We start from the raw sequence: 26,080 nt of genomic DNA on the forward strand, positions 1-26,080 counted from the left end.
TTGAAGAAAATAGTTTAAAATACCAGTAATTAATGTGAAATTTTCCTGTCAAAGTGTCTGGAGGGTACCAGAGCTGAGATTAGGGAAAGAAGGACTATTAGCTAGAGAGTTTAGAAACATACAGCCCCAGTCCAGTAAAGTATTTAAGCGTTGAAATTTGCCATCCATCTCTACCTGATCCCAATTCTTTATAGTTATGTCATTCACCCACTATAAATTTAAATATGAGAAGGGACCTTTGACCTGTGAACAGAGCTGCCACCAAAATATTATAGAAGGACTCAGAAGTTGCGTTTGCTCTTTGCTTTCCGGTATCTAAAGGTAAAAATGTAATTGTATGGTCCATCAATTCCTTCCAAACAGGTAACAGGAACACTTGCTGTGCAGAAGAGCTTGCTTTAGATTCCTGTAACAAGTGGAAACTGTGGAATAGACACATTATATCTTGCCCCAATCTTACCAGTTTCACTGTCCATAAGCCATGTCTCAGATATCTTGCTAAAGGAAGCTATCAGAACTTAAAGACATTATGTTTTCTATTTACTGATACATTCTCATGAATAAATGGCAAGCACATACAGCAATCAGAGTTGTGGTAACCTTTGGAAATTTCCTTCTTACCAGTCAGGACAAAGCTGTCTCTTTTTTTCTTCTCTTGCCTTGCAGCCTTCCCCAGTAACACAGATGAGTTTCAAGTTCAAAACAGCATTATGGCCTCATACAAAACATAGTCAAAATATGGTAAGTCACTTTGTTTTTAAAATTACCACCTGAGACAAATCCCAGTAGCCTCATTTTTACCTTGTTCATGCTTTGCCTGGATTTCAGACAGGGAAAGGTTATGATCAACTTGCAGAGCTTCCCCTGTCCCTGTGATCCTACTTCACAATATAAGGTTCCAGGAAGGCAGCTCTCACCTCTGTGAATCCAACATTACTTCTAAAGGGCATGTTTATATGGCCAACAATGAATTTTAAATGTAATTGTCACAATTCTGAACACACAAATCCTTTCATATGCAGCACAGCATTCAAGGGAAGACTGTCAGATTGCACAGAGAATTACACAGAAAAAGTACATCACTTCAGAGCAATCCCTCTTGCAAAGAGCCACAATTCCATTAAATTTTCACACATTTTCAATACATGTGTACATTCCCTTGAAGTGAACCATGAATTTTAACTGTGCTCATCAGGACTGACTGATGGGAGGGCTTACCACACACAGTCAACTGCTAACAGCCACCACTGGCTATAGGAAAAGATGTGTCAATGTCTGCCACTGAGGTACTCTTGTACCAAACACTGCCAGTATTTTCTACTTACTGTGCAGTAACTGGCATCTGCTAATCAGCATTTGTCCTCACTCTAAAAAGGTATCTAACAAAACAGATGCATGCTCTATTTCATATGTGATTCCAGAGTAAATGTGTCCATTCTGATTCATTAAATGGAAACCACGACATCTTGCAAAAATACAAATTCTAGCTCAAAGAATTTGATTCCATGTGTGTAAATTAATACTGACAGATTTTTCCACATGAAGTCCTACAAAAAAAAACCCCTTAACTCCCTGCCCCAAACCCCCCAGCAAAACCCCCACCATATTCCAAGGGAAGTGTTGCTAATGTTGGAAAGAAATCCCTAAGACAGAAAAATAAATTGCAGTGCAGTTTTCAAAGCCAGCCATCACCTATGTAATTTTTGTTCATTTCCCTGACAGCTCTTTCACAGCAGCAAAAAGCCTCAGTTTGTGGGAAAATATATATGAATTCCCATTCTTTTTAGCTGAGCTTTGGTTTTGTTTTTTATTTGAAGAAAAATTAGTACTGCAAATACAAAGAATGAAATGCAAAATGGGAGTTTAATTACGCTTTCTTGTAAGTCCATGGAATTTGCTAAAAAAATCCTACCAGATTTCTAAAGGCTCTGAAAGACAGGTGTTTGGTCATTTTTTTAATTATGGCAGGTAAAATAATTTTCAGTTTATATTACATTCCTGCAATCAAATGTGACTTTGAAAGTTCAGTCAAATGACATTACTCAAAAGTCTATAAACTGAGAAGAAAAAAATTGGGAATCTTGAATTGTTGTCTCTTCTCACTATTGCAACTGATTTTTCTCCCTCACCCGATAAACGAACATATATATAATCTCCTATGAAGATGCTGTGCTAACCAAACCTCATTCGATGCAAAGAGGCAAAACACGCACTGAATTTTGAAAAGTAAAGTAAGCTCTTACTTAAACTGAAAAATTGAAAAAATCCAGATGTATTTAGAAATAAAACAAAAAAATCCTGTACATGTCTGACCAGTAGGCTCTGTTACCAGAGGAAAAAATGGCTCACAACCAACACAGCTGGGGGCCAAATTTACCCATGAAGCCAGACTTGAACAAGATGCAATGCTGAACCAAGCACAGATGTTATTTTTGGTATCTTTTTCAAGGACTGATCCTTGGTGAGGTGTAAGCTTCATGTTGTATGACATGGAATATAAGATTAACAGCAGAGCAAAAGACACACTACTGTAAATTGGTGAGCAGTGACACCCCCGGAACAACCCTCATCACCTCAGTACCTACCTATGCTAACACTCCCATCTTTTAGAGGAAGAAACTTACCTCGCCCCCCAGTCTTTAACCAGGCTCCTTTATTTACCTCCTTTTCTATGAGTCTCTTTGTTTACAAAGGTCATTAAGCAGCCTGCATTCTAACTCCAGAGAGAGCTTACCATCCAGGCCAGGCAGAACAGTACTCCTCATGGCCAGCACCAAACCAAGCGGCGATCCAAAGAGGAAGAAATCAGACACCTCGAATTCAAATCGGCCCAGGTTTACTTCTGAGAGACTGGAATTCACAGGAGGAAAGTCTGCACCATCTTTCAACACACTTGAGTGGATGCTGAGCAAAGAAAATGCACTGATTCAACAATAATGAAGAGGGCATCCAGAGAAAAAATCCATTCCCAAAACAGACTGCTTAGAAAGCTCTAGCAGCTGTATCTAGATCCAAGCAATATGCCTTAAACTGTAGATAGATATTGCAGTATAGCAGCCACTTATCATGATTTCTTGTGCAACTATTCAGTAAGTTTACTACCTTCAGCATGCAAGAGTTTTCTACAGTTATTCTGCAGAATACGTATTAGTAAGTTACGCAAGGACTCTGAAGATTGAACTTTACCTCCCCTACCTTTTAGCAGTACAGATGTATGTAAGCTTATTCTGAAACTTCTGCTACAAATTCTAAGCAACTCAAGTTGTATAAGGACAACGGCAGTAAAAGATTGCAGTCATGAAGTATGTTACATGGGTACATAAAAAGCATTGTTCTAATCCATTCCCTGAGCTATGAACTAGCATTTCACTAGTTTTCAACTATTCATTACAGGTTAAAATTAGTGATGCTTATAGACAGCTTTTAATCTTTTAAGTGATTTAAACACTTTCATTTACTTTGTATGCCATACATGCATGAGGTAAATACAGATCACCTATCGCTCACTGACAGACTCACCCCTCATTCAGCTCTGCTGGAGAGGAAATATAACTCCATTCAGAAGCAGAAAAGTAGCATATACACCTGCTGTCCAGTCATGAGACAGAGCAGAACATGCCTCCAGAGCGTGCAGAGCGTGACTGAGAGATGCTGACCATGCTGACTTCAACCAGAGCTGTAACTGAAGGCCTCATGAGTTATCTGTACGCTATGCTCTGCATCAGTGGCCAAGCATGGATCAGAATCCAGAAATCCTGAAGACTGGTCCTGAATCAGGCCAAGACACCAGGCCTCTCTTTCAATCTGAGAACCTAGTGACATTCTCAATTTATAAGCTGATGTTATTAACCAAAACTCCGGGGACCAAGCTTAGGGCCCCTTTCCGGTAGAAATGAAGAAAGCCGAGAATTAAATCCATCAGCAGCACAGCAGTTAGGAGTCACCTCTCTATGCCAAAAGCACTTGGACCAAAAGCACAAGCTGACACACTGAAACACAACCACAGTGTGTAGGACAAGGACATGCCTGTGTGAAAGAGCGATCTTTGTAACCTCATTACTCACACTGACACACTACCTCTAAACTGCAGTAAATGAGCTCATGAGGAAAAAAAGTCTTCATGATCTTATGCAAGTCTCACAGACAGGAAACCAAATGCTTGGAATCTCTCTCTATGTACAGGGTGGGTCAGAGGATGACATGGTTTCATTTGATTTGTGGTCCCTGTGTCACCCCCCCCGCTTTTTACCTTACCAAGGAATTTTTTCTGCCATCTTTAGGCTGTATTTGTCCAACTATTCCTCAATAGCTTAGCAACAGCCTACAGTTTGAGGAGTCCAAAATGTGAATGGAAGATAACACTTTTCTGTTGGCTTGCTTAAGTACAGCTGCATGTAAAGCTTTCAGTTTAAAATCATAGATAAAGAGGAAATTAAAAAAGGCTTGGAAGAACACTGTTATCTTTGTCTTTTAATTACCCTATTATCCCCCAAGTCTGAAGTGCTTTATATAAGCCAACACTGTGCTTTAAACATAATACAGTACTCCTTCTATACAAGAACCTAAAAGTGACTGACCAAAAACATCTTCACGTTTTCAATCACAGACAAGCGAAAAACAAGCATTCTGCCTCAGAGGGAAGACGCTTTACAACATATTGATATCCAGAAAACCCAATGGTTTGAAAAGAAGATCAGAATAGTCAACAAAAGCAAAGCAAAGTACATTCAGTCAAAGCAAGAAAATAAAATTACCTTAAACTGCTACTAACAAAGCTGCCAGACTTGAAGTAAAGCACAGTAGTATGTCTGCACTATACTCAACTGTAGCAGAACTGAAACTTCAACACACAATAAAACTTCTCCCTCTGCATCACTCCCAATGAAATAAAGGAAATAAGATGATTGATAGAGGAAAAAAAGCACAAAGAACTTAGGTAAGTAAAAAAACCAAATAGCTTATAACAGGAAGAAACAACGAGACAAAGGGAATGCTTATGTTCCCACCAAATCTGTGTTTTAAAGGTTTCTTAGGATCCAGGAAAGCTATTAAGTCAACTCTCCTCCCACAACCTCCTCTTCATTTAAGCCAAATGTTTATGCAGGTTTTTTTGTTGTTGTTGTTTTAAAGCTGACCTGAATAGGTCATAGACCAATGGGAGCAACTAAAGCAGTTATCTCACTCTTAACAGAATAATAGAAACTCTGTAAGTGAAGTCAGAGAGATCTTTAGAAAGAAAAATGTAACAGAAATTTAGAATTATAATGCATTCATCCATCTTGATTTGTGTGGGCTGCACTGAAGAAATGGAACTACTTGCATTCAGTTTTGCATATTCAAAACTCTCACAGCTGAATAAAGATTAAATAAAAAACTCTCCACATGTGAGTAAGTTCATACTAGGCCCACTATATCTATGGTTTTCTTTGAGAGGTATACAGCGACTTTAAGCAAACCTCCAGAAACACACCACAAACAATAAAAATGATTCTGTTGCTCTGGTACTGACAGGCTCCATTCAATGGCAAGCCTATTTCTTTTACTCAGTCATCAAACACTAGTTACCTAGACAGGAAAGCATGATGTTGGGTTATAGTATCACAGTCATAGGTGGATGAGTCACTCTGTTTCCTAGGCAACGGCTGCCTTGGCTTCTCATCCTCCATGATTCCCGAGATGTCAATATTGCTTTTGCTCAGGCGTTTGCTGCCACCCAGACTGGAGTCCTCTGCTAAGAGGGGATTATCCTTCAGAGAACGAACAGAGTAAAAGGAAGATTTAGACAGTGACCAAAATATGACAGAGCTTATATGAAATGGCTGCATTTACACAATTGACCTCACTTTATCCAAGAAAGGGTGGAAGGGGTTAGACTTTCTTTCTGCAGTAGAAGATAAGGAAAGAGATGAAGACTAAATTTCCCTCTACGATGTATAGCCTAAAAGCTGGAAGGAGAATCAGGAATTTGGGGGGGGGGGGGGGGAGGAGTAACACAAAAGCTTTATCCCTCATGACTTCACCATTCTTAGAGGACTATAAATATCATAAGGTAATCAGAAGGGGTCTTACCTGAGTGCACAAAATGCCCATTACAACATTAATGGTCTTGCTCATCATGTTCCATGGATGCGGGACCTTATTTTTTAAGAATGTGAACTTCTGCGGGATGCAAGAGGAGACCAGTGGTACCATATCTTTAAGGTACCCCTTGAAATAGGAAATAGATTTATTTATTTTTTCATTTCCTCCAGCACTTCTGCAGCTTGCACCAGCATCCTCCCTGATGTATCCCTATTGCCCCCAGACTTTTATTCCTGCATCCATTTCAGCAGCCAACACAAATGCTGCTTTTCAAAACAAACGCCATCGGACTGAATCTGCCCATTCATGCACGAGATCTGGGTGCATGAGGCATGCAAGATCTGGTTCTTTATAATAACTGTGTAATCCAGTTCTTTGTAAATCTCCTTCTATTTGGATCAACAAAATAAGACAGTGTGAAAATGCCTGACATCTACTTTTACAAAACTTCAAAGATACGAACATCAACAAGGCATACTGGGAGAACAGATACAGTTAAACCCCTTCTAATTGTGTAATTATTGGTTTTCATCCACATTCTACTGACTCTTACAATGCAGTACTAGAATTCATAGGATGATATGATACAACTAGCACTGGCATCTTAATAGCGTGCAGAAGATTAGTTTAGGACCAGCATGTTCGCACGCTATTATTCCTGTGATGGTAAAATGAAAGAACTCAACATGCGCATAGGAATCTCTTTCTGCATTTCATACTAACATAGCAAAATTCACATCATGCCAACTTTCATATTAAAGTTGTGCAAGATTAGGACCTTGCTTGGCATAATACTAATGTATCTACAATGTTAAAACTAGGCCTCACTTCTGGTAGTTGTTAGCGTTAATGAGTGCAGAGAACTATTTCACAGGGCCAGGTAGCATGAGGGCTCCTGCCGTGTGTTGGCAGCTGACTGCCCGCACTGTTTAGTGTTCTAAAGCGATGTAAAACCAAAATAAAGTCTCCACCTAAAATATGCACTTCCATTGAGTTCAAGCCAGAACCAGCTCCAGGCCCTACTTGTATTTTTTTATGTAACCAGTAACTTTTTTTTCAGCCTGACACTGACTCTATGTAGCTTGATTTGCCCCACAGTTTACAACCTTACATTGAAGCTCTGTTATAACATCAGTACTTTTTAGCAACTCTATATCTATTCTTCAGAACACCAGGGACCTTTCAAAGCCAAAATTCCTATAACCAAATTGTTCCTGACATAGTTTCTTACAGACTAACCTCTTATAGGTGAATTCTCAAGAAAGTAAGTGAACAACATTTCTTTATCTGCTCGTGTCTCATCATTATCCCAAACTGATTCAGAAAAGGTAATTATTTACCTCTTAGCCTTTATGATGAGTTCTGATCTCTAGCTTGTTCCCAAGCAACAGTGCCATGAAAATGTGATATATTTATGATTTTAAATTGTAACTCGCATGCTACAAGTATATTGCCACTTTTGTCTAAAATTCCAATTTGGTGCTTTTACTATGAATAAATTTATTAGGGTGTAATATTCATGGTGGCACACAAAATGGAGGTGAATCCGCATACACATAGCTGAAAGGGAATTTTTAGAGACTGAACCAAAGCCCATGAAATGCAGTGATAAATCCATTGATTTAAATGGGCTGTAGATCAAGCTCTTAAACATCATACCATGAGTGACTTCTGAAAACCGTATCAGTGCTGTCAAGGCTCAGAGTTTCATCAAAACCCTGGTGACATTTTAAGGCTCTCTTTGTTAAAATCACATGGCAGATACGTCAGCATCTCAGCTCCCATTACTTTTTAAAAAGGAATTCCTGTGATTAGATTGAGAAAAATGGGAACCTTTGAAGGTGCCAGAGCAAGAAAGCAGATAAAAGGAACTCAACATGATTAAATATTTTTGTTTAGGTCTCTTGATTTCCTGGTGGTCTCAGGAAGAAGGCTGGCTGTTGGAAAGGCATAGAGTTGACAGTAACATAACACCAAACACTTTTCTTTTAGTCACACGCATGTTTCTCTAAAGTATTTAATAGCTAGAAGCTAATATCTTTATCCCTGAAAGCTGGCAACAATTCACCTCTGTCCTCTAAGCTTCAGTAACAGGTTCTCCTTGCAGAGGGTATGTTCTTCTCTTCTATCATAAGACAATCTCAGATAGGTCAAATTTTGCAAGAGTTTGACAGTCTCAGAACAACTATGTGGGAAGAGCATCAAGCTCCCTCTTCTGCACTGCTATCATTAAGGTTAACCTAGCATACCTAGCATTTCAGTTGTGCCTGTTGATTTACTGGGCACAACGTTTCTGTCAGAGACACAGTAGAATGGTAGCTGCCTTTTTTGTTTGTTTGTTTTTGTTTTGTTAAACTCTACAATAATAATCATCACCTAAAGCAAGTTAACAGGACATGGCATGCTATTGTAGCACTGCAGAAGAAAGCCTTCATTTTCTTTGGTCAAAATCAACACATTTTAAACTTGATTTTCTATGGGTAAAACTCAGGTCTTCCACAGCATACATGGCACACACAGTTCAGTGAGGGAAGACAAAAGTAGTTTTAGAAGGACAAGGGACTAGATCTCTGTGAGACGACCCTAGGGAAGATCACTGGGAAATTGGCTAGGCATTGTACAAGACAGCAGGATTCAAAGTTGTTCTTTTCCTTGTTGCATACAACTCTCTCCCCACGCTCATTTACATTTTCTCCACCACTGCTCCCTGCACCTGTCTTCTTGGACATAGCATTATGCCACTGTATTGCACTGTTGAAGTGTCATTGGAACACTCTCCACAATTCCTATCAGCAAATGCCCCAAGTGAAAGTAGACTTTATCATGTCCAGTACTTTTAAGCAACTTGCAAAGAGTGTAAAATCCAACTAGACAAAACAGAGGATGTGAGAAATAGTGCAAGGCTTACAGGTGAGGACTGAGACACGACAGATCAAGAGACTTGGCCAAAGTCACGCAGACAGACTATGGAAAACATGATAACTGAATCTATTTCTCCGAAGCTACAGAAAGAACAAGTTCACAGGACAGGCACTTCCCATAACCTCACTCAGTAGTGGAGCACATTAGCAGCCCTGTGCACGTGGGGTGAGACTTCATGTGAAGAAGAGATGCTGAAGAACCTAATCTGTCCTCCAGAATTATGCAGATGAGTTGCAGGAAAATGAAACCAAGACAGAAGCAGTATATGATCTGTAAGATGAACCTTCCCACACTGTTCCACCTATAGTCTTCAACAGCCAAGAGGACCTCCTGGCTTCTGTGACAAGTGAATAACTAGTCTTATTCCTGAGAACAGGGAACCCAGGACTAGAGCTAGTGCCAGTTCTGGAGCTGGCTTTTATCCCATGAACAGTCTGTTCATGTGATAGTCCCTTGAGGACTGAACTGGGACCAAATTGATTTCACACGTTACTGAACAGCCATTCAATAGGGAAAGTCTGACAACCATTTCACAGAGACAGAAGGTTATTTGGTGAGAAGAACTATCGCTGAGAAATTAACTTCGCTAAACCATCTGGGCCTTCTCTGCATCTGAATGGTGAAAATGACATCAGATGCTAAGAGTATGTCAAAATGTCTGCACACTGTGGCGTCACAGTGAAGAGAAAGTGTTCAAATTTATAGTAGTCTGATACATTTGGGGGGGGGGGGGGGGAAGTCTTGTTAAAAAATCCCGTATTCAAACCTATTCAAAAAACCTGACCAGATTTTTACCTCAATTGTTTGAGCATTTAGGCTCACCTTCATGACACAGTCTTTCTTGTATGCTGCAAAACAGACTGACCCAATTTGGCATTTATATCAGCCAGATCAGGGAGTGAGATATAGTTCTGAAAAATACACTAAACCACTTAAAAAAAAGACATTAGGCAACACTTTAGAAGAAGGTTGAGGTGATCAGTATAGAGACTATTCACTGCATTTTAAACAGTTAAAAAGCTTATTTTCCATTGCTACAAGCTCTTTCAACTCCCCCACACGCCACAATTAAAATCTCATCTGCAGTAAAATGGTATCAATGCTGGGATTTGAATTAGTCACCCATAGGTGGCTTTTATTTATCCTTGATCCATGTGAAGCAAATCTTCCACTTTCTCCATTCATCCTAATGAAGAGTTGTCTACTTTAAATTATGAGTATTTTAGCTGTTGCAACAAAAAAGAACCATATTCCTCTTCTAAGAGACAGTATTCCCAACCAAGTACAGTGATTGCTAATACAAGATTTTCATTTTCCGCTTCTGATGATGGACCAAGTTCACTTCATCCTTCTGTCCTTTAATAACCCAAGGAGTGATATGATGACAATGACAACAACACTGGCTTTCTTTGTTAAGTATTTTGACATTTACAAACATAACTGATTTTTAAAGAGCAAGAGTTACTAGTCTGGTCTGAGCAGAGTGACATTTGCTCTACTGCAGATTCTTTTATTGAACATGCAGGTAAATTTTCAAATACTGCCCTGTACAAGCACGTACACACAACAATCATCATGATCTCAGTAATCATTCACATTTCCGCCAACACTGTAGAAGTCACTACCTATTATGGATAATCCTGATATGATTTTTAGTGTATATTGGAAACTAAAATACAGAAAACAGACGACAACACACAAACCAACAAATACTCACCTGGGGCAGTAGAAGAATGCACCATTCTAATTCCTTATATACATTGCCTCATTAAATTAACAGGCCCTCTCTCTCCAAAAGGAAGTTTCTAGTGCCTAAAACTGTGAACTATTCAGAGAATGTAATGGTCACTGCATCACCAATCTAGCTTATTATTATAGACCACTTTGAAATAAACAGAGTAAGAAGGTAACTATATAAACCTAATTTACTCTATTTTCACTGTTTATAACCAGAAAATAAAATGCAATGGTTGCAAGTACCTCTGTCTCATCCTTATTTCCAACTGGTTTCATTTCACAAACACCCCTGACATTTGTGAAATGGTAAAGTGAAAAACTCTCTCATATTTCTGCATCTCAAACTCTTCCAATGAGATCCATTTCTACTGGAGACACCAAGGAAGGGGGGAACAAAAAAAAAAACCCAGTAAAAAAAAAAAAAAAAGTCCTCCTGAATGTTTCACAGGAGGAAGCTGAGAACAACGGACAGAAAGACAACACAAGGAAGGAAAAGAATACTTAGTTTTTCTGAACACACAGAGTAGTAGAGATAAAGACAAAAGGAGAAAAGGGAAAAGATGGAGAGAGGAATGGGAAGAGAAGCTCTCTGGTATCAGAAAAGACACGAATACAGGAAAGTTGAAATTATAAGAGCAGGGAAGTCAAAAGAACCTGTACTCCCTAAAGGCTGATCCCCACTCTCAGGTTCATCAGCAGCCCTTGCACAACCAACCCCATTGTAGGACTGGGATCCAGGAGGACCATTTCTCCATTTACTTTGCTTGCAATGCACTGTCCTCAGTGCTAGTACTAACAAAGGCTGGCTGCTGAGAATCCAGAGCCATGTTATTAATGGTGAGTAATTCTCTTTCCTGGAGGCATTTAGAGGATGTCTCTTTGCTCAAGAGTATTCCCATCATACAGAGCTCTCAACTGAACCATGCAGGTTGGTATCACTGAGCCCATTTTTGAGGAGAGAGGTAACTAAAGAGTCATGGGATGAAACGATTTGGCCAGGGTCACAAAACCATCAAAGAATGGAGTGTGGGCACTTCACTCAGTGTCAGTTCTAATACACCACACCCCCTCTCCATATCCACTTGAGTCTGAAGCACATAAGATTAGTTGAACTTCAATTTTCTTTCTTAAGTGTTGAACACAATAATGAAGCTTACATGCTAGCATTACTTTAAAAAATTGTGCTTGTACTATCATGAAATCTTTCCTGGATCAGAGAATTAATCCTCCCTCCTCTCAAAATGTAGCACTCATATAGACCCTGTTATGCTCAGTGGTACATTCACAGATCCTCAGGTGACTTGCACTCCTTATCAGGAAGGAAGCATTCTTTCACCAGTCACTAAAACTTATTCATGAATACATTTTCATGCTAGACTACCCCCAGGCAGTAGCATAATGCATTCCGGACCCTATGTGAACAAATAAAAAGATTACAAAAAGAAAGATAAAAGATTTTGGCAAAAAACAGGAGCCTACCAGAGATTACTGAGAGGACCTGTTTGCATCTACAGTTAGGGATACCATAAAGGGCACTTGATAACCCTACTTTGCAGATTTACAGGTAAAGCCTTCACTAGCGATTTCTGTTTATCACAACACTGAAGCTGCAGACTTAATTTTCACACAGCAATTTTTTGATATATGAGCAAAATCCTGTGCTATCATGGCAATTTACCAAATCTTTAAATTTTCTCTGGTTTATATGGAGCTGATTTCCTCCAGGGAATGAATCTATAGGGTTTCAGCTGTGTGGATTTTTTCTCTTCACCTGGATGCTGCTGATGCTTCCTCTCCTGCTACTGTTCCGACTCTCGTCAGCTGTATTAGAATTATAGCAGATGGCATCAAAGCCCAAAATTCCTCCAATGCAGTCACCAATGAGACACACCTGAGAAAATAAAAAGATTTTTTGGGGAGATGTAGCAAGTGTTTTAAAAGAAACAAAAAGCATCACAGCACTGCAGGGGAGTTGCTGTCTTACTTTACAGCCTTGTTCCTGGTTTTTTACACCTTGGTTCCTATTGCAGCTGAAAACGTGTAGCCGCTTTCTCCCACTTCCTTTTATCTCCAGCCATATACCCTATGCCAAAAATATCTGTCCCAGGGACTATTTTGACTATTTTGGGAGTCCTGCCAAACAGGCTCAAATTCTTCTAGCTGCTTGCAGCCAGATTCCAGCTCGAAAAGTCCAGATCACCGGACAACCGGCCTCACGAAGATTTCAAGCCACTTAACGTGTCCTTCAGAGTCATACAAAGAAGAGGATCTCAACAGATTAAAACCAGATTGGTACTCCCCTGTCAGGACAAGGGAATGGAACTTTTACATGAGGTATTAAGCAGAGAGATTCACTCTTGCTTCACATTTAATATAAACATACAAACTACCTTCAAAGTCTGGACCTGGGAATTAAAATACAGAGAGTACTAAAATTGGGAATGCAATAGTTGGAGTAATTTTATGGCACACTAGAATCTACCTCACAAGCCAATTTCCACTGAACACCTCCCTATCCCACAGGAGACAATTCTTTCTCTCCGTCTCCCCTGCCTGTGTCTGAGGATGAGTAATAGCTGTATTACATTTCTCCTTGGTAACAATCCCCACAGTTCCACAGGTTCCAGCAACCCTTTCTCTCCAATTCTCAAACTCAAGCAAACATCTAGTCTGTTGTTCCCAATTCCAATTAGTTTAACAGAAGACATTACCTCTCCTTACAAACCTTAACTTGCTTTTAGCCTTAATTCAGCTTGGCTACAACACTAAACTACAAGTTTTGGATAACAGGATGTTGTGCATGATTTCTTCAAAGTGAAGCATGTTAGGAAAAGCGAGTGCTTCAAGATGCAGGTAGGGAAAAACCTCAAAATTCCCTTAGTGCATCTCCACATAACACACACTCTTAATTGAGTACATTTCTTGGGATAAAACATTTTACAAAATACAATATCAAATACATTAAGGTTAACATCTGTCCTAAGACAATTCTTGTTCTAAAGTTGTATACAATTGAACAGCATGCTGATTTACTCTCTGATTTTCAAATTCCTATGCTACACAATGAAGTCCCCAAAGAACTGAAAATTATATGATACAGGTAACCTTAATAAAATTAACAGCACGTTTTGTGGGGGATTATATAGTACCTCCTTCAATTTACCATTCCATTTCTAATCCTCATTATTATTGGCATTAAGGTAATGGAGTTAACTTGTTCCAGATACTGTATAAAACCAAAAAGGCAATCTCTGATCTAATGAACTTGCAATATAAATGGATAGAAGGGACCAAAATATGAAAGGAAAGATACACACGGGGTAGGGGTCAGGTTATATGGTATGTATTTCAGAAGTACAGAACTTATTCAGAGGCAGAGTTGAGATTTTTATCTAAGGATCAAAGCAAAGCACTGTAGACACCACAGAGAAGTCACTTCCATTTTAACAATGCTGGTAATTGTTGATGGCGAAAATTCTGTGGAGCATACAGAGGTCATGCAGACTTTTTAACATGAGAGATTAATATATATGGTTTGTAAAACACACCAAAGAGACTTCTTTGTAGCTTTGTCAAAGAAAAAAAAACCTGTAACAATTTCTATTGAGAGAATTGTTTTCACAATTATTTTTGTAACTGGTATAATTCTTCTTTACATAATCTCACCTTTCATAATTTTCTGTCACTGCAGCTGGGCTGCTTTTATGCTTCAAGCAAGAACAGTTTACTATGGATTTTAAAACTGGCTTAAAACCAAATTTTAGTCTAAAAATACTGATATGCTACAGCATAATCTTATGACTGCTATGGAAAATAATTTGTTTGTGTAATAAAACACATGCTTTCCATCGAAGATTACACTGTACCCTATATTAAGTGTCTTTTTTTTTTTCCTTTTTCTGAAGTCTGCAGGTCACTGTACTTTAAGGAAGTGCACGTTTCCAGCTATGTAGAGGGCCTCATCACAAAATAATTTCAGTAACTCACACAGGGTAGCAGTATCATATTTATTCTATGTGAAGCATGAAAGTACTGGTTTTTGTAGTCTAAAGATGGGGAAGGAAGAAGAGTAACTGTGACACGTCAGCCAGAAGAAGTCTGCAGGTGACTTCACTGGGGAGTGGGTCACACCAGAAAAACTATGTGACTTTCCCAAAGTTACACAGAAAATCTGCAACACTTGTCTTCTAAGTTTCTTTACTGTCAATTGTTTTATTACTACTGTGATGGAGGCAAAAAAGAAATAGCAATAGTTAAATGTTGGATTCCTTATGCTCTTAGTCAGATGTCCCAACTTTTGTATCAGCTATAGCAGGTATGTGAGGAACTCAGTAACACAGATTATTATTTGTCTTGGGCTGGCATGGTTGTTCACTGCTTAGCATACCACACTTACCGCACAGGTAAGGCTCTTGCACATTACCAGTGTTTGTAGCAATACTTATTAAGAGCTTAGGAGTCAAAATGCTTGTGGGAGAAGGTATAGTATCTTCTACCAACCGAGTAAGCCCAGGTTAGATACTGCACAGGATTCCAGAAGTGTCTTTCTCATGCTGGGCACCGAGAAGGCATTTTGCATAGGTAATCCCATGCTAAAATTCATTCATCATATTTGCAATCTTGTCCCACACTCATAACTCAAAACCCTCAACACAATGGGTTAAAAAGAAACAGCCTTGCTCCAAAGGAATTTTAATTTGATGTAAGAGAAAATAGTCCTACCTGTCCATTAAAACCAGCCCCATCTGTAGATTTGAGAAATTCATTGTAAACTTGATTGGCTCTACTGATCACCATGGCAACTGCATCCTGGTACTGAGGGGAAGAAACAGCCAGCAAGGGCAAGGCAGCCAGTGGGATGTGGTCTTCACTGCTGCTGAGACAGCTCTCATCATAGCTGTAGGGATTTAGGCTAGAGAAGGACATGCTGTCGTCAGGAAAAACGCAAGAGGCAGCACACAGCATTAGAGAATGAACAGTTACTTATCAACAGAAATGGGTTGGCTATTGCAGTTCACAATGAGAGAATACAGGAAGGATCATTTTCTCACAGAATTCAACTGCTTAAAAAAATCAAGGAGTTACTGCTTTATGTGAATGAGATCATGCTGGAAGGCATTTCTGTAGTTAAACATACTTCGTGCAATTTTTCCACATACAAGTAGACATAATTTAGAACAACAAAGAGATTTTTCCATTTCAGCTTTTTTTTTTTCATATAACAACTTAGTACATCAAAGAATGGGATTCTATCATCACAATGGAATATTGTTTCCTAGAACACACGCGTGACAGATGTATTGTTCAAAAGCATATAAACCCATTTCTCCCAGTGTCCCATCCTTTCAGAAAGATGGAACAAAACTGCACACATTCTGAAGTCATATGTAAATGTTTGCATAGTAACATTTTGCAAAAAGGAGGTGACTAAACTGAAAACGCAAGCTTAAATTTGATAGGATGTCAGCTTTACTTTAGCTTGGATGTGCACCCTGCAAGTTTCTCAGTAAATCTGCCGATTGTGTCTTGACTGATTTTTATTGAAGAGTGGGGAAAACAACTTACAGAGCACCAAAGATGCAAGGCACATTAGCGTGTGCCAGATTCTCTTACAGTAAGTTGACTGTCCTTTTGAGAATAAAGGAAAGTCAGAAGTATTTTGGATAATTCAGCTCATCCAAAGTTCATCCAAAGCAGCAGGCAGGCAACTTCAACACTAATTTGTAGTCACTTTCTTTAGGAACTTGGTGGGCTATCACAATATTAAAAAGCAAGATGCCTGAAATGGAATTAGTGTATGTCTTTGCTAAAACCTGCATCCCTGAGACTATTACCAGGGTAATGGAAGAAGAGCAGAAAACTTGCGATGCTCAAGTATGGAAGCTGGTCTGTGTTCATGTCCTGAACCTCACTGGACATTTCCACACTTGTCTTTTGCTGAAGCACTCCAATGATTTCGTATTTTTCATCCAAAGTAGTATAACAGTTTCCATGTCCTGGAGCTCAGCTGGTCTGCCAAGCTGTGTCAATTTACCAATTAACACGGCTTCATTTTGCCAGCTGATTAGATTACCCAAATGCACAGCAAACATACAGTTATGAATACTAACTCTCAAAAATTAAAAACGAACCTTAAAAACCTAAATAAAAAGGCCTCATTTACTGTAACAATTGCCACATAACACCTCAGAAAGAGAAAGGGAGAAACACAGGAGGAAAAAAATTATGAAGTGAATGTTTGAAATGGAAAAAAAGACCTGCATATGTTTTCATAATAAAAGTAAAATGCAAACAATATTCACAAGAGAACTACACAAAACAGAGTCAATGGAAAAATAAATATCTGGTAATTTTTTTTTTCTTGGCTGAAGGAATATAAATCAAACTGAAGTTGAGCAATTGTTGTCTAGACAGTCGCAGTTAACTGGCTTAGAAATGAGGGTTTGGGTTTTTTAATTCCAATTTATTTTATTGTAAAGGTTGCAGCTGCAGAGACCTCTGTTGTTATCATAGACACAACACAAAGGAAGAGAGATCCAGACCACTGAAAGAGCGTACGGAAGAGATGAAGTTGTTTATCACAGAGGACATGCTAAGTGTTAGTGCTGAAGCTGTATTGGTTTTGTGTGGCAAGGTTTTGGTAGCGGGGGGGGTTACAGGGGTGGCTTCTGTAAGAAGCTGCTGGAAGCTTCCCCTGTGTTCGAGAGAGCCCATACCAGCCGGCTCTAAGACGGACCCGCCGCCGGCCAAGGCCGAGCCAATCAGTGATAGTGGTAACGCCTCTGTGATAACATTTTTAAGAAGGAAAAAAGTTGGGACGGCGGTATTCGGCAGCCGGAGAGAGGAGTGAGAACATGTAAGAGAAACAACCCTGCGGACACCAAGGTCAGTGAAGAAGGAGGGGGAGGAGATGCTCCAGGCGCCGGAGCAGAGATTCCCCTGCAGCCCGTGGTGAAGACCATGGTGAGGCAGGCTGTCCCCCTGCAGTCCATGGAGGTCCACGGTGGAGCAGATCTCCACCTGCAGCCCAGGGAGGACCCCACGCCGGAGCAGGTGGGTTCCCGAAGGAGGCTGTGACCCCGTGGGAACCCCGCGCTGGAGCAGGCTCCTGGCAGGACCTGCGGATCTGTGGAGAGAGGAGCCCACGGAGCAGGTTTTCTGGCAGGACTTGTGACCCCGTGGGGGGCCCACGCTGGAGCAGTCTGTGCCTGAAGGACTGCACACCGTGGAAAGGACCCATGCTGGAGCAGTTCGTGAAGAACTGCAGCCCGTGGGAAGGACCCACGTTGGAGAAGTTTGTGGAGGACTGTCTCCCGTGGGTGGGAACCCACGCTGGAGCAGGGGAAGAGTGTGATGAGTCCTTCCCCTGAGGAGGATGAAGCGGCAGAAAATAACGTGTGATGAACTGACCGTAAACCCCATCCCCGTCCCCCTGTGCCGCTGGGGGGGGGTTGGTAGAGAATCCAGGAGTGAAGTTGTGCCCGGGAAGAAGGGAGGGGTGGAGGGAAGGTGTTCTGAGATTTGGTTTTATTTCTCATTACCCTACTCCGGTTGATTTGTAATAAATCAAGTTAATTTTCCCCAAACTGAGTCTGTTTTGCCCGTGATGGTAATTGGTGAGTGATCTCTCCTATCCTTATCTCGACCCACAAGCTCTTTGTTATATTTTCTCTCCCCTGTCCAGCTGAGAAGGAGGGGGAGTGATAGAACGGCTCTGGTGGGCACCTGGCGTCCAGCCAGGGTTAACCCATCACAGAAGCTCAGACAAAAAGGTAAAGAATCAGCACTGGAGCTGAGAGGAGCACAAGTCTTGTTATCTTGATGCATTGGCAGGACACTGCAGGAGGTCCTTCCAAAGCACCAGCTTGGAAGCATCACACTTGCACAAAGGCTGGAGGTGGCCTCCCTGATAAAAGGAAGCAAATGACTAGGCTGCAAGACAGAACTGGTCTTCCATGGTGTAAGAGTACACTTGGCTCCCAGGGGAGAAATGATTGATGCATCTGCCAGCAGGGATAACTGAGACTGCACCATGGAGATGGGGGGTGAGGGGTTATTCAACCCAGGGAGGAGGGGGCAGGAAAGGAGGAACAAGGGAATAAAAGCTTATTCTGAATGCAGAAAGCATCTGGCTAGATGCAGATCAAGACAAAACACTGGTCCCTCCTCAAAACTTCCTCAGGTCAGCAGTTCTTGACCACGGCAGAGGTGAGAGGAGAAAGTGGGGGAAATCACCCATATGGTAACACTTGTTTGGATAACTGTCACACTACAGTTTTTTTGACAGTTATGGTTTGGCTATCTACACTCCATGCTGACAGTACTAGGGACTTGCTATCGCTGTTTCTGAATGCCAGAATATGCATTTACTTCCTCCACTTTCAGGATAAAGGAAAAACAAGGAATAGAAAATACTCAAATCATAATGACTGGACTTCTCCATACACTTTCTAATTAAATTATAAAAGTATTTTAAAAAAATGACTAGGAAAATGCAACACCAAGAGCTTACGTTGCAGGATCCACCACTGTGCAAGGAGCGTGCAAGGAGCGTGCAAGGGGCTGAGCACTCTCAAACTCATCCAGCAAAAACGCTTTCATCTCATTTGATTATTCATATGCTTACTTTCCTACTTAAGTGTTCGCTTCCTAAATGTAACTTTTGTTTTGGCCTTTTTTTCCTCCCTCCCCGCCCCCCCAATTTGCAATTACTATTCTCCAGTTTGGCCAATACTGTAATTTATGAGCTCTAGTCTGAGGTGTGAATCAATGTAAGCTCATCAAATCATATGCTATAAAAAGTGTAACAGCTGGTCCACTCTGGGATATTTTTCTCCCTGAAAAGGGAAAAGATGGCTCTCGAGTCATCTAGCTGGAACAAGAATGTGCCTTAGTTTTAACTCTTATCTGTCCTTAGCATCAAAGACAGAGATAAGTGTCACAGGAGATCCATCACGCATTATAACACAGGTTGCATAAACAGTGTCTTTCTGATTTATATGAGAGATACAGGAAACTGAAAGTGATGGGAGTAGATGGGAGCAGACCACATTAAACAACCTGAAACATTTACTAGATGGAGTAATTTTGCCCTGAAAGATCCCTTTCCTTTAAGCCACTGTTTTCAAGGCAGGGAGGAGAACTGTATAGGTGCGTTCAGATGAAAAGTCCCAGTGGAATCCCTCTGAACCCAGGCACTCAGCACACAGACACAGCATAATTCAATACCTATGCCAACGTAAACTGAGGGTTGTACTACCTTGGCACGCACTATGACTGCACATGCAGAAAATGGAAGATACATTCAAACCAAACAAGAAATCTTGTGCTGCTGCTTAGTCAGTCATCTGGCTCACCCTTGATGAAACATTACAGTAATTAAAAACACACTTCCTCCCCCACAGTTTGCTAAATGCAATGTTTAACACGAGTTTATGTTCCACAACTGCATCCTGGAGTTCTGGCTATGAAAGCTGCTGGCATGAAGCTGCAGAAACGTGAGAGCAGGGAATCATCTCTCCTTTTGTCAGCCCCAAATGGGTACATCACAAGCAGCTCCACACAAGAACATACCAAGGCAACACCAATCTTATATCAGTGCTGGGAATGACTCTATAGGACATTCAAACATCCAGCTTGGCTATTTTCAGTCTGGCTGAATACCATGTGCTGCAACAAGAGGGAATCAAAAAACAGAGAAAGAAAGTGGGAGGTCTGTTCATTTGGGCTGACAGCACACACTCTTCCTTCCACTCTATCGGCTCTTCTTCCAGATAGTTGAGACCTGCAGGCACTGCACTATGGGATACCTAAGAGACACTACTGAGCCCTGTGTTAATCCATGGCCCAAATAGGCAAGGATGATCTTCCAAACACTCTTTGATGCTTCACCTCCTCTTCTACTATCAGTCCTCCTGCTTTACAGGACAGCAACTTGGAGATGCACACACTTTTTCCTGGCTGTTTCAGTGTATTCTCCCTTGATGCGAACAGTCAGGCACACCTTCCACCAGTCTGGTCTGCACTCTGCCACCTCTTCTTCCAATATGCATGTCACAGCTTTAAGTCCAGCTAGTATTTTAGAACTTTAACGTATTCCCCATCTCTCCTCTCTAACTCTGTCATATGGACAAGAGGCATTACCATTCCCGCATCTTATGGTCCAAAATGTGGTTGTAGATCTCCTCAACTCTTGTGCAGGGTTTTCTGCTCTACATGAGGTTCAAATGTAACCTTGGGCACTATATTGCAACAAAAAAAGACTATAAAAGCAGCCATCACTTAGGGGAAGCCCCAGACAAAACCAAAAGAAGTTTCTCTTTGCTTAGAAAAGAAAGAAATCAAGCAAATCTGATTCTCTCCTCCCCATCACTACAGACTTCACAAGTTATTCCTGGTTTACACTTGTAGAAGAATTGAAGCAGGCCAAGAGCATGTGTTTCTTTCTTCTTTCTCTATCATGCCATTTAAAATATTTATGTCAAGGAAAATATCACTAAGGAAAGAAATGTTACCTGAAAAGCTTCTCTCATTTAATGAGTGAATTTCAAGAGTGAAAAAGCAGGCGAGGAAGAGCAGCTACTTAAGTGGATACATCCAATGGAAAATTCCATTTGTTATTTCTAAATTCATTTCACTAGAGCCACAGGGGCAAATAACAACATCAAAAACATTTTAAGATTTTAATCCTTTCCCTTACTGAATATTCTGTATCTGCTCAGCTATCCTGTAGAATACTGCCGGGGCTAGTACCAGAACTAGACCGCAATCAGAACTACACTACCAGAATTGATAGAATATAATCAATTATGATTACGATGATGTGGAAGCCAATCATACAGCACTCAGTGGAAAGTTTGCTCACCACCTGCTAAAACTTTCATTCATTTAGTGGTTAAGTAATACTGCACGGAGAAGTTGTTTCCGGGCAGGAGGGGAAGTAAAATTAAGTTGTTTACACTCTTGCTGCTGTGGTCTTTGTTTCTGCACAAACCTTGTAAGGCAACCTGGCCATTTAATAGGCTTGGAATGAAAGTGTAACACCTCCTCAATCATACAGGCTAAGATCAGCCTTTGTTCCTTGGCGTTAACAGCCCGACAAAGAAACACACAGATCACTCTCCTTCCCTCAGAAATCATCTCCTCTCATGCTTAACAAGGTACCAGTTGTCAGATTAAAGTCTCAGCATAGCTGTTTCCTTTCCAGCTTTCAGGGAACACGCCTTAACCACAGTCCTCTCTTACTCCTACATCCCTTAAGCTTTTCTCATATATCCTAGGCTAGAGGCACAATCCAGACAGCAGAAATCTTCCTGTTTCTTTCTCAGGCTTTATGTTAGGCCTTTGGTTAATGGCAGAAAAATTCTCAGTATATCATTTTAGTCTTGTTTCTGTTCAACAAATTTGAGAAATGAGGCACTGACAGACTGATTTTCTCATTTATGGTCAACCAGGAAATTTGTTACAGACACAGGAATAGTATACATATTTCCTGATCCCCAAGTGGACACTATAACTAGAGTCATATTTCCTCTCCCGAAGGAGTTGTTACATGTCATTTTTCACATCTCACAGCATTGTCAAAAAGAGTGCATATCTGAAATTGTTACTGCCGTACACATAACAATTGTTAAAATTAATAGTAGTAATAGTTTTGCAAGGTGATGGATACCTTTCATATGAGCTTGCACACAGGAACTTCAAAACATATCATTGTTGACACACAGTTAACAGTTCAGTGTTATGTTCTTGATTTGAGTGCAGAAGTGCTGGAGTCACCATCCCTGGAGGTATTTTAAAGATGTGTAGATATGGCACTTAAGGACATGGTTTAGTGGTGGACTTGGCAGTGTTAGGTTTACGGTTGGACTCAATGATCTTAAAGGTCTTTTCCAACTAAATGATTCTATGACTGTCTGAAATACTACACTAAGTAGGCCTCTGAGATGCAGTTGCTAACTACTCTTTCTCTGAAAGTTGCATTTAGCATTTCATAGTGAATTGTTTTTGCATCGAAATATTATCACAGCTTTTTACATAACAATGATTTTCAAATGCAGAAGTGACTACCAGGAACCTCAGAAAGCCACTAGACTTAATGCCAATGTGATCTGATGAACCATCTCTTTAAGCCAGACACTGAGAGACTAGAACATTTTTGTGAGAATTTTCTTAACCCGCCCCCCCAAAACAACCTCCCCCCAAGAAATCCCAACACCCCCAAAACTCTCCCCAAATTCCAAACCCACCAAACTACTTTTTTTTTTTCAGTTAATAAGCAACTTCCTAAAATGAAATCATTATCTCTGCTTCATATAGCAACTAGTAAATGTTTCCTAGCAGAACCTGGTCTCAGACAGAAACAGGACCTGACAGCTAGAAATGTAAATGTGAATGTCATGTAGCATAACCATACTATAGCTCAGTGTCATTTAGGTTTGCAGAGTCATGCTAGTTGAGAAATACACTAATTTTACCAATGACAAGATGTTTCAGGCATTCTTGACTAGTGTTCTTCATTAATGAAAAGCTGATCCAGTATCTACTGTAATGCACAGAATTCTCTCCCAGTTGCTCTCTAGAAGCCCTGAACTGGGGTCTCTCTACCTTTATGCCAGTGAATTACCAAATTGCTTAAAGCAAACTACCCACCTCATGTTAGTAAGGGCAACCTCGTAAGCGCCATCTCCATTTACATCAGTTAGCAAATGTATCTGCTCAGACAGGAAATTCCATCAAAGCTAACAGAACCCTCTCACTATGCATGCAACCAAATCCTAGTTGTACTGCGAACTGAAGCCCTCCTCAGCTAAAAGCACTGTTTTGTAGAGATGCATCCTTTGTAGCCCATTCAAGACACTTCTGTATATGGCATTCTTATAGGTTAATGACAATAAATGAGTGGTCTACCACAAAACACTACAGGACCTCAAAGTGCAGTAGCTGCTATTGGGAATGAATAGATACTAAAGTTTTGTTGTCTTAAAATGTAAAAAACATGTTCATATGTAAATTCTTTCTCCCCAAAACGATGTGTTAAATCACTCGTTTTAGATATTTCTTTCTGTCCTCAATTTCCAGTGCAAAGCAGAATTTACTTAAATCAGTCTAAGTTTCTCAGCAACACTTCACAATCTCCACTTTATTCCTAAACCAATGTTAGCAATATGCCATTTTTGTTTCTAAAACAGGAAACATTAAAACTATCAGGAGGGTTTTCTATAACATCCTGTCCCTACAATAGCCAAATAATGAACAGATAAATAAGATAATGTCAGTTGGCATATCCGTAGGCAGAGCTAGCTATGTTTCAATTTTAAAATAAGATAAAAATTGACTACTGATTTTGGGGGGTAAAATGGGGGGTTGGGGGTGGGGAGAAAAGTTAACAGTTATGACAGTTTTCTTCTTCTGTCCAGACTTTTTCTGGATTTTTATTTTTTTTCTTTTGGATACATGTGGACAATAGGCTATAGTCTACCATGGGGTTTGGTTTTTTGGTTTTGGTGGGGGTTTGTGGTTTGTTTTTTTTTAAACAAATACATCCACTTAGAAAAGGATGAAAGATCATTCCGAGTTTTGCAGTAAGCAGAAGATTAAGAAGGATTCGCAACATTTCATTATGAAAAAGACAGGTCACAGAAAGACATTCAAAACCACACTGCAAAGCCAAACATTAGAAAATGCAAATCAACTTACTTGGAAACAAGAGAGAAAGCTGCTGAACAGATTGCTGGGCAGGGAACAAGTCTGATTAAGATGTGGCCCAAAGCAGCAGGGAAATGGGCTCGGGTCACTTTCTCAAACACAGAACTGAAGGTGTTGATGTCTGCCAGCTTGCTGCTGTGGTCCCCACCTCCAGTATCTAAGATGTTACCCCCATGTAGGATCAAAATTAGCACATGAGTTTTGCAGTTCTGGTGTTGAACTCCTTCCTGTGAGAAAAACAGGGAATAAGAAGGGAGGAAGCATTTTTATGGACAGTGTTGCTATACTTGGTGTCAACGTTCACAAGCAGTTAGCAGTGAGTTTTTTCCCCCAACCCCACTGTAATCTTTTTATGATATTTGCCTTCACTGGGGGTGGTGGTGCCCTGTGTTCCATTTAATTCAAATATGTCTGAACCAGGTAGAGCACACTATGGTCTGCCACAAAACCCTTGCAACACAGGTGTAGGTTTCAGATCAACAAAGATTATAAACAGCTTTGCGTACATCAAAAGCTATTTTAAATATATTGAGACTGGAGAAGAATTCCAACATCCACAGACAGCCTAAGCAAACATCTGTCTAGGTATCATGAAAAAGGCTGCTGCATTTACAGGAAAGGTTCTAACTCAAATCATCACAGGTTCTAAAAAACCAAATTTCTCTGCCAATGAAAACATCCAGCAAAAGCTGATGATAACAGTTATCTCAGCCTTTTGAGACTGACAACTTCTTATTAAAATGAAAAATGGGGCTAACTTATCCAGACATTTACTGAAAGAGTAAAAAATGTATCATTGCTGATATCCATAAACCTCACAAATACATTTACGAATATGTGAATACATGCATACACAGACAATAATCAGTGTGCCCCACTGAATCAACAAGATGCTATCTACTTGAGACTGGAAAAACATTTTGAATGTCTCACAACGCTGTTTTTTTTTCTTCTTTACCCCTTGAGAGTTATGTGCACTCAAAGAAGAACTCAGTAATAAATTAAAAGATTAGGAGATTTTTTGTTTTTAAATCTTGACTGCCATTTTCTTCTTCACTTTGGATCACATGATTCCTGAAGACTTCTAGTTCCCGACCAAATATGAACACACAATAAAAATAACAGTAACATTTCTTCTATTTGTCTGAGGATTGTTAATTGCTAGATTGAGTGATTTACTGAGAAAGCAGGCAATGTTCTGGACAGTTTATTCTTAAGTTCTGGAACAAAAGCCACGGTCTTCAACAGTAAATATAAAATGAGAAGAATTGCTCCAAGTTCGACAAGAATAACATTAATCAGAAAAGCTGACAATTAAACAAACACACACATACACATATTTCAGGCTGTAGTTTAGTGAGGGTTAGGGGTGGAAATGTTGTTGACAAGGATAAAACAAAGAAATTGGTAACTTTAGCACCTGTATAATGGTGACAGAGAAATGGTTGAAAATGAGAGAATTATAAGTTGCTCTATAAAGCCACTATCTCTGTTCAGCCCATGATTTTTAGTATCCAGTAGCAGTAGTCATTGTGAAGGCATTTTGCTGACCTGCCTTGTATCTGCTTAAGTAGTGGATCTTATGAGGATTTTTAAAGTTCCACTTTTCCTTGCTCTAATCTACAATTTCCCT

The 26,080-nt window shown here is 40.1% G+C and overlaps 1 protein-coding gene across 3 annotated transcripts in view; it reads right to left on the reverse strand.

Annotated features, from left to right (window-relative positions):
• Positions 1-26,080, reverse strand: part of PITPNM3 (PITPNM family member 3) — a 140,560-nt gene that overhangs the window by 29,877 nt on the left and 84,603 nt on the right. For 2 of the 3 annotated variants that reach the window (XM_052803869.1, XM_052803868.1), the window contains 5 exons: positions 24,439-24,674; positions 15,463-15,652; positions 12,512-12,631; positions 5,566-5,747; positions 2,735-2,904 (listed from right to left, as the gene is read on the reverse strand). In XM_052803869.1, coding sequence (XP_052659829.1) covers positions 2,735-2,904; positions 5,566-5,747; positions 12,512-12,631; positions 15,463-15,652; positions 24,439-24,674 — 898 coding nt within the window. Of the gene's footprint in view, positions 1-2,734; positions 2,905-5,565; positions 5,748-6,069; positions 6,208-12,511; positions 12,632-15,462; positions 15,653-24,438; positions 24,675-26,080 lie in introns of all 3 variants that reach the window. The other variant, XM_052803867.1, reaches the window with a different exon arrangement.

Source organism: Harpia harpyja, chromosome 12, assembly GCF_026419915.1.
Source record: "Harpia harpyja isolate bHarHar1 chromosome 12, bHarHar1 primary haplotype, whole genome shotgun sequence".
NCBI classification, from domain to species: Eukaryota; Metazoa; Chordata; class Aves; order Accipitriformes; family Accipitridae; genus Harpia; species Harpia harpyja.